General features: G+C 50.3%; 1 protein-coding gene across 1 annotated transcript; it reads right to left on the bottom strand.

Annotated features, from left to right (window-relative positions):
• Positions 1–3,849: 3,849 nt before the first annotated feature.
• Positions 3,850–9,083, bottom strand: PTAFR (platelet activating factor receptor). Its single transcript, XM_069036142.1, is given in 4 exon segments — positions 3,850–4,925; positions 4,927–4,974; positions 8,658–8,678; positions 8,681–9,083. Coding segments are annotated over 4 exon segments (1,212 nt in total). The 5' UTR covers positions 8,750–9,083; the 3' UTR covers positions 3,850–3,851.
• Positions 9,084–9,743: the final 660 nt, after the last annotated feature.

Genomic DNA, 9,743 nt, shown 5'->3' on the forward strand with positions numbered 1-9,743 from the left:
GCGCGCGGCGCCGGCAGTGGCGTCACTGCCCCGGGGCGGGGCCGGTGAGGGCCGGGCTGCGCCGCGCCCGCGCCGCGAGGGAGCCGGGAGGAGCCGCTGCGCGTCTGGGCAGTGCTGCATTCCCGGAGCCTCCCCTCCGTTCATTGTCCCAACGGGTATTTAATAGCGGGGCCAGGCCGGCTGGGTGCCACCAAAGCCGCTCCGTCACCGCACTCCTCAGCTGGGTAGGGGAGAGAAAACAGGACGAAGGGTGGGGGGGCGACAGCAGTGCAGGAGAGATCTCTCACCCAGCACCGGTACGGCAAACGTGATCCGGCTGGGGGAATCTGTTTAATTTATTGCTAGAGAAATCAGAGTAGGGTAATGAGAAATAAATCCACATCTTAATCTCCCACCCCTCCCTGCTTGTCGGACTCGGCTGTATTCCCGATTCTCTCTCTCCTCCCCACAGCAGTGCTGGGGGTGGGGAATAGGGGATCACACGCTCTCTCCCTGCCTCTCCCTCCTCAAGGGATGGACTCTTCAGTGGACTCTTCAGAATTTGCCCTGCTCCAGCGTGGCGTCTTTCCCACGGGGTCAGTCTTCCAGGAACAGGCAGCTCCACTGCCGGTCCCCCATGGGGCCACAAGTCCTGCCAACAAACCTGCTCCAGCGTGGACTTCTCTCTCCATGGGTCCGCAGGTCCTGCCAAGACTGCTCCAGCACTGGCTTCCCACGTGGTCACAGTCTCTCGGGCATCCCCCTGCTCCGGCGTGGGCTCCTCCAGGGGCTGCAGGTGCATCTCTGCACCCCCGTGCCCTCCATGGGCTGCAGGGGCACAGCTGCCCCACCATGAGCTGCAGGGGAATGTCAGCCCCAGCACCTGGAGCAATTTCTGCCCTCCCTCCCGACTGACGCTGGGCTCTGCATGGCTGTTTCTCACATATTCTCACTCTTTTCTTTGGCTGCGAATTGCTCCTGTGCAATAACTGTTTTTCCTTCTTTATTATGTTATCCGAAAGGTGCTGCCACCGTCACTGATGGGCTCGGGTCCGCCTTGGAGCCGAATGGCTTTGGCTTCATTGGACACAGGGAAAGCTTCTGACAGCTTCCCAGAAAAACATCCCTGCAGCCCTCCCCACCCCTCACCTTCTCCGCTACCACAGCCTAGCCCTGCAAACCCAATACGTTAAAATGGTTTGTCACATCTGAGCCGCACAATTGGTCTGTATAAATTTCCCATATGCAGGTCAGAGAGTTCAGGGGGTTTTGTCTGGTTGGTTTTGGAGAGCTCTAGCAGATTTTTCATAAGTTGTTTCCTATGTGAACTTATTTCTTTCCCCTTCCCTTTTAGCAGGTGAGCCTTTAATTTCATCTCTCCCAAGAGTTCATATGATGGTTATAAAAAAAACCAAAGACACATTGAAGCTGTTTTGGTGTGGTACCAAGGCTTTCCCTCAAGTATAAATACAGAAAGATGAGAAGGTCAGAAAAGTTAAAGGGCAAAACACTTGGAGAACACACTTTATTTAAAAGAACTTTTGAGGATCCATTTCATTGCAAGGTAAAGCAGAGTAATACAACATTGCAGTAAAAACAAGAAAGTAATTCCAGGAACAGAAGTAGCAGCTTAGCCTGGTTTTTAGAAATGCATTTTTACTGACTAATTACTGCAACATCTCCTGAAGTGGCCTTGGGGGTTTTCCCTCCACTTAGCCTTTTCCTGAGATGCAAGTTTATGTTTGTTCCCTGAGCCCACAGTGCTTGCCATGGAATAAAGCCTCTTATGTACCCATGGTAAAGAGCTAAACTATAAACTCTTGCGAGCTTTCCAGGAATCGGTAGATCATGCATCTACCAGCTCTCCATGCACAATTTCTTTCCATTAACTCCAATAGTTGCCAAACTCCATCTATTCAGGGCTTTGGGATCTGTGAAATGAGAGCTCCACTATTGCTGGGAGCCAAGGGGGGAAAGCAGGTTCCCCCCCCCTGCCAGCTGCCAAGCTCCTCATCCAGAATGTGCCCACAGAACAGTGCAGAAACAGAGGCAGATTCCTCCAGCAAGCCAGATTTAGGCTTTTAAATTACAGAAATTGTTCCCTTCCCGTGTGCTCTGGCTCTGCAGATTCAGGGTGTATCTTTGAACGTGTCTGAGGAGCACGAGGTGCTGGCAAGTGTTTGTTGTGGGTGGCCATTACTGGAAAAGAGCCCAGGACTAGGAGGGAGATGCATTCCTATTGTGATCAGACTGTTTCCTCTGTCTGGCACTGGGCCTGGAGTGCAGGGCTGGCCCTGGAAATGGCCTTAGAAAAATAAATATCTTAGTTCTTTTCCTCATTGGCACAAATAAGGACACAAGCTGCCTGAGGAGCTCCAGAGCATACATCTGAAGGACCCATATCTCCACTGGATACAGGCAAAGCAGTACAAATATTGGCCCTGTCTTTGGAAAGGCTTGAGCTTATCTCTCCCATTCTCAGGCAGGTGTGGGAAGGCTGCTGTCCTGCACATGAATAATTGGTGTCACAGGTCAGATACACTCTTCCTGTCATCAACAGACTGGGTCATTTAGGGAACCAACAACTGTTGTGAAAACAAGTAAGTTCCCTTCTCTGCCCAATTTCCTGTGCTAGATTGAGCAATTTGGATCAGAAAAGGAACCCCGAGTGTCTCATGACTGGTAACAGAACTCAGCACCCATGGAAAACCACTTTGCTCTGGGCCCCAGTGGACTGCATCCACTGGGTGAGGGGTCTCCAGTGCTGTTGGAGTGTGTGAATTATTTGTCTGTCAAGTGCCCTGACCTAACACTTCGCTTGCTGTAGATCAAGAACTAATCAGCTTCGTTTCTTTGCAGCAGAACTGGAAAGGCTGGAGGAAGGAATAATGTAATGACTATAACCCCAATTTAAATAAATAAGTACAAAGATCCAGAAGCATTTTAAGCTTTTTTTTCTTATCATAATGCCCATGCTGACAGTAGCCCTCTGTTATCTGGAGCCTCCTGAGCAAGACTGGGTGTCACAAACAGATGAAGTCAGTCAGAAATTACTAAACTGAGTGCATGAGGCCACTGGCTGGCCAGTTCTGCTCTCACACAGGAAGCCAAGGCAGACCATAGTGGCCTTTGGCCATAATGCTGATCTGGTGGAGGGGGAGGGAGGTGTGGTGAGGCACTGCCAATTTCTCTTCCTTTCCTTCCCTACTTTACTGACTCAAGATCTGGAAGCAAAGACTCATAATAGCTACTCCCAGACATCTATCGAGTTTGGATCCCAGAAGACCAGGTGAGTCGGTAAGAAGGGATGAAGGGATCAGAGGTGCAGATCTCTTTGACAGCAGTTGAGGATGTCCATGGACTATGTCCCTTACAGCCACCCAAGAGCTTTGTCAGCTCAGACTCTCTTCACAGGACCATGTAAGCTGCTTAGAAAAGCCACCAGATGATACTCACAGCTCAGTCTGTTCTTCCAGATCTTTTAGAAGTCCCTTACAGCTCTGATACTGGATCCTCTGCGAGAGCTGGGCAGGCAGAGGAGCAGGGATGGGTAATTTTGGCGTGCTCAGCTTCCAGCTGCTCACTGGAGAGGCTCAGTGACATACTTCTTTCACATTAAAGCAGGTCGTCTGAGCTGTTCTCAGTGCCCATGAGAACACCAGCCCAGACAGAAGGAGCTTTGCTGCCAGATTACTGCAGGTTCCAGTTCTGCCAGTTGCATGTGATAGAAGAAAGTAGCGTCCATTCTTCTAACGGGAAAAAGAAAATGTAAAATCCTGGTCCTCTGTTGTGTCCCTTGGTGCCTCTTCCTGAGAAAAGATGAGTGAATAATTCACACCTCTCCATGTGCAATCAGAACATGCAGAGTGGCCCTAACAGATCCTAATGGCTTCCTCTTGATGAATGGTGCCCTCGATCACCGTGTCTGTTGTTTGCCTGGAGCACTTGCGACTCCCTTTCATGCTTTTCAGGTTTTCAGAAAGATGCTTCTGGAACTTCTTGGTGAGGAAGCAGTAGATGATCGGGTCCAACACACAGTTTGTACTCAAGAGGCACAAAGTCACCTGGTGAGCATCGTTGAGCTGCTGGCGCAGCTGACAGTTTTCCTTCTTCCACTGCTCCAGAACAGTCAGAGTCCAGGGCAGGTGCACGATGTGATGGGGCACAAAGCTTATGATGAATACAGCCAGCACTGTGCACACCATCCAGAGGGCCCTTTGCTTGACGTGAGCACTCTTCCGTGGATGCACTGACTTGGAGAACAAGGTCCTGATAATGACTATGTTCCAACCTAGTATTAAAAGGAAAATGATGTAGAAGAGGATGCAGATGATGACATGAATGGCGAGAACAGCTGAAACACCACTCGAGGAGTCATAGCGCTCAAAGCACCGCGTGAAATTCCTGGAGTCAACCTCCTCCTGATTAGTATTATTGTCAAAAAGGTAATACAAAGAGCTGCCCACTATTATGATCCAGATAGCTGCTGATAGGTAGATACCTCTCCTCTGGGTGGTCAGCTGAGCAGCCTTAATAGGATTAGTGACAGCTTGGTAGCGATTGTATGTGATGACCATCAGAAAGGCAACAGAAGAGTAGGTATTAACAAAAAATAAACAGCCAGCCACATTACAGAGGAACTCAGGCATGATCCAGTCTCCATGGTGGTGGTAGTAAACAATCCACATTGGCATTGTAACTAAGAAGAGCAAGTCAGCTACTGTCAGGTTCACCATGAATATCTTGATTTCATTGAGTTTCTTGGTGGGGTAAATATGGCTGAAAATCCAGAGAACATAGCAGTTGGCAACAAAGCCCAAAATGAAAATAACGCTGTAGAAAACAGTGAAGAGGTTGTAGCGAAACTCGGAGTCTATGTGGCATGAAATGTAGGAATCAGCACTGCTTTCCGCACCCCCTTTGCCCTTTCCAGACATCATGGTGTTGAGTGGGCACATCTAAAGCACAACTTCCTGCTGTAGCTTTTCTTCTTACCTAAAAATAGAAAGCATAAATCAAGCTGATTGGTTTGGCCCCATTGCCAAGCCCAACCCCACCTTTCATTTTCAGCTGTCTATGACCATAGGAGTTCTGCTGATGCCTTGGTTCCAGCCAGACACCTGCCCTGTCTCCTTGCTCCTCTCCTTGATCCCATTGCCACAACATACAAAAAAAACCCCTCTGTGTCTTCATCCAGCATTGTTTGCTACAGTGAGGTCTCAGATCACTCATCTCTAATCTTAAAATACTTTTCTGCATGAGAGTTCTTAGATAAAATAATCTGTTCTTAGCTAAAAATAATATGAGCCCTGTCTCAAGCTTCTTTAATCTTTTACTATAATCAGGACTGTTTTCTATGACTCGTCCTGTCCCTGCATCTGGTTCTCCTTTCTTCCCCTGCCACCTCCCCCATGCCCCTACCTCCCACCATGGTTCCTGATACTTTTTAACTTGTTTATACTTATTTTAAAGTAAAGTGAAACAATATGTGGTAAAAATGTCTCACAGAATCCCAGAAGAGTTGGGGTTGGAAAAGACCTTGGGAGATCACCTGGCCCAGCCCCTGCTGAAGCTGATTCCCCTGAGAAGGTTGTGCAGGATGGCATCCAGATGGGGTTTGAATAACTCCAGGGAAGGAGACTCCGCAGCCTCTCTGGGCAGCCCGTTCCAGGGCTTTGTCACCCTCACAGCTAAGTTTTTCTCATATTCAGATCGAACTTCCTGTGTTTCAGTTTGTGCCTGGTGTCCATGTCCTGCTGCTGGCCACCAATGAAAAGAGTCTGGTGCTGTTGTCCTGTTCCCTCCCTGCAGACACAGACAGAGAGGGATGAGGTTCCCTCTCGGACATCTCTTCTCAAGGCTGAGCAGCCCCCGCTCCCTCAGCCTTTCCTCATCCGAGAGATGCTCCAGTCTCTTCATCATCTCTGCAGCCTCTGCTGGACCCAGGAGCTCCATGACTTCCTTGAGGAGTTTAATTCTAGGTTGAGGAGCCCAGAAGTGGACACAGCACTCCAGATGTGGCCTCACCTGGGCTGACTAGAGGGGTGGGATCACCTTCTTCAACCTGCTACAGTCTTCCTCATGCGCCCCAGGACACCATTGGCGTTCTTGGCTATGAGGGCACACTGCTGGCTCATGGGAGTCCATTAGGACCCCCAGGTCCTTCTTACAGAGCTGCTGTCCAGCAGGGCAGCCTCCAGCAGGTACTAGTGCATGGGGTTATTCCTCTCCAGGCACAGGACTCTGCACTTGCCATTGCTGAATGCATGAGGTTCCTCTCCAGCCTGCCCAGGTCTGGATAAATGGCAGCCCAGGGCTGGTGTATCACTACTCCTCCCAGCTCTGTTTCCTCAGCAGATCTGCTGGGCATAGGGTCGTTTCCAGTCACCATCTACCTGTTGTTTTCTGATATTTTCCTGCTTACACTTGTAGAGACTTGTTTGGTCTCAGCTTCAGGCACTGCAGACACCCAACATCCCCTTCACAGGCCACCAGACCTCTCAGTTGTTGTTCTCCGTAAACAATGAGTGATGTTTTGTGCCACATTGTTAAGTCTCACCTCAGGGTATCTACCCTAAAATCTTGGCTATCATCATTTTGAACTCAAGCTGTCATCAAATCAACCTGTCTCCCTTCCCCCCTGCCCCATTTCTTTGTCAGATGCAAGAGGCAGCAGCAGCAATTCTGCACTTCCATGTCAGGCTCTTGGCAAACACTGTCTCTACAGAAACACCTTCAGGGTTTGTTATTAGCAGTCTCCACCTCACTGAGGATTTCTTCAACTCTTGCCTACAGTTTGAACATATCAGTCAGTCCATCCCTGGAAGTCTCCAAGGCCAGGTTGGACAGGGCTTGGAGCAACCCGGGATAGTGGAAAGTGTTGCTGCCCATGACGGGGTGGAATGAGATGAGCCCAAACCAGTCTGTGGTTATATGAGTCTGTATCAAATTTCTGCATCCTCAATATTGTACATCCCTGTCTCAGTTCTACATGAATCCCATCTAATCCCTTGTATACTTTAACCTGCTGCTTTTACCCTTCAGAGGACATGCAACCTGCTCCCAACTCCAGCACTGACTGCCTGTGTGATGCTGGGCAGGAGCTTGCCTCACCATGACACGATCCTACAGGTCTGCATGTTTCTCTCCCTGTCCCTTCATGGGAAGACAAGTGGCTGCTGCAGGGAGAGCAGTGGGAGAGCCCTCAGTGGGGCTGCTTGCTGGGGCTGAGACTGCTGAGTTTTTAATGGAATTGTCAGAACACGGTGGTTTTCCTTGAGAGTGAGTAAACTTTACCACCAGTCATGAAGCCTAAACTGGAGTGAGTTACGCTGGGAATGCCGGGTGCTGCTCATTGTACTGGGCTTGCCTCAGCTCCACCAGCCCCGTGGAAAACAGGCATTTCCCCAAAGACTTGCTGCTCCTGAGCAGGTGCCCTCCTGCCTCAAATCATTTTGGATCCTCCCCAGCAGCAGGCAGTGCCAGGAACCTCCATCCCATCCTCTGTGGGCTGAGTCCCCCTGGGTGCCCTTGTGCTGTTGTTCCTCATTTACACATTTGCACGTTTGCAATTTTCCTCTGCAAATGGGGAAGTCAGCTGGAGCTGGCTCTCCCTTTTTCCACAGAATTGCACCCCTTGGTACTGCTCTCCAGTCATTAGGAGAGGAAGGTAGCAGTCATCTTCCTGATGTCTTGTTCTTCCTCACACCTCACAGGTCCCCTAAGGACACGACAATTACAAGATTTGGACCCTCCCAGGCAGCTGCATGTTGGGCAATGCTGGGTTCCAAGTGTCCTTAAGATCCGTCTTCCAGCCACAGTCTGTGTGGAATGGACACACAGCTGTGGCAGTAGTGAGAGTTGGCCCCAGGTGACACATGTATTTCTCCTCATTCACCTTGATCTCTGCCACCCTGCTGAGAGCCCCCTGATCTCCAAAGGGCAGTAGATTATTCAGGTGATGGTAGCCAGGAGGATGAGCTAGGATGTGACACAATCAGGGTGTAGCCACAGAGTTTGGCACATCCCTGTGTCACTCACTGCTGCCCTATGGAGGGGATCCAGAGCAGGCAGGGCCCACTCTCTGTCCCCTGTTCTCCTTTGATTCATGCAGAACACAAGGCAAGTCCTGGTCATCTCAGGGATCAGCTTGCACACCCTCGTCTATGATGGATGAGAAGCAGTAATTGTCACAACATGACCTTGCATCACTGTCTGAGTCTCAGCCCAGCTCTGCCACTCTCTGAGGGGCCATGTCCACTGCAGAGATGTGCCGGGTGGCAGGATTTGCATCTCAGCTTGGGGGGGCACCAGGCAAATATGGACATTCAGGGAAGGGGTGAGACCGTGCAGAGGCAAGACAAACTAGTGGGGAATGTTATGTTTGATACACTAGTCTGACATTAGAATAAGGAATAAAAACCCAAGAAATCCTAATTACCTAAGATCATTAGAGAACTCTTTTTTTTTTTTTTTTCCAAATCTGCATCATAAATTCACACTGCTGTGACTATCTGCAACACCAGCAAATAGTTCTGGTGTTTAGGGCTGGGATCTTTGTAATGAAAGGTGCTCTATTCCTGTGGCAGCAGAGCTGAGTATACCAAGAGTGGGGGGAGGGGATCAGGTAATGCATCTCTCCAGCAGGATTCATGAGGAGAGGTGCTCACATCCAATACCTGGGGACAGCTGTTATTCACAAAGTCCCTTCAGACAGTGCCCCAGGGCACTGTCCACCTATGCCTCCATTTCTGGTGCGGCACAATGACATGGTGGCCACCAAGCTTTACCCAGGAGCTCTGGTGAACTTTACTGGTCTCCAGACTACACACCAGCTGCCAGATTTAGCAGATGGGGTGGAAGGGAGAGCAAAAATGCATGTCCTCTCCACAGCAGAGTCCTGCACAGAAGGTGGGCTTGAGCCAGAGGGCTGTGCTCTGAAATGGAGAGGTGAGGGCGAGAACGTGCTCTGTGACTGCTTCCAGTCTGCTGAAATCTCTGGCAAAGGTGGCCCGCAGGAGAGGGTAGTGCCATCTCCTGGCCCCAGCAGCACCTGGTAGAGCTCACCTATCTTTGCATGAGGAGGCTGTGCTGTTCCAATGCCAGGGTCCTGCAGGTAATCACAAGAGAGGTGTTCTTTCCTTCTCATGAGCCAAGTGATATTTTCTACTAAGCACGGCGTGAAGAGAACATAGCACCATTCCCCACAGACTTTACCCAATGCCCAATTCCCTCTTCAGCCTAAGGAACCCAAGCTCATGTCTCCGTACACTTGGGCATGCCCTGAGCCCTGGGCTCTGGAGCACTATACAGGGGCTCTCGCTCAGCCTGTCCTGTTGAGGCAGTTCCCCTTTCTCTGAAGCCTGTTCATACTGCCTGTGCCAGCAGAAAGACAAGCAGGCACCATGGGCAGGGTATGGGTGGCTGTGGGTCCTGTTCTCTGCTGCAGCAGTGTGTGCCGCCTGGCCAAACCCCCTGAGACCTGCAGCCCAAGCCACTGCCTTGTCCACAGTCCCCCAGCCAGTAATCCCAGGTGGTTTGTATCATCAGCCCCACTGGATGCAGGGCTGAAGGTGGAAGTAATCAGCTGAGCAGCAGAGCATGGCCAGGACACCTGCTGATCCTGCTCCCAGTCTATAGACTCTCCCATGGACCATGCTTTCCCAGTCAGGATTTACTGGCTTATAGATGCAAGCAAGGTCTGCCATCAGCAAGAGTATATTCCAAGAGGAATAGTACTAATAAAGTATATTTTCTGCTTACCA

The sequence above is a fragment of the Aphelocoma coerulescens genome, chromosome 23 (genome assembly GCF_041296385.1).
Source record: "Aphelocoma coerulescens isolate FSJ_1873_10779 chromosome 23, UR_Acoe_1.0, whole genome shotgun sequence".
In the NCBI taxonomy this organism is placed as follows: Eukaryota; Metazoa; Chordata; class Aves; order Passeriformes; family Corvidae; genus Aphelocoma; species Aphelocoma coerulescens.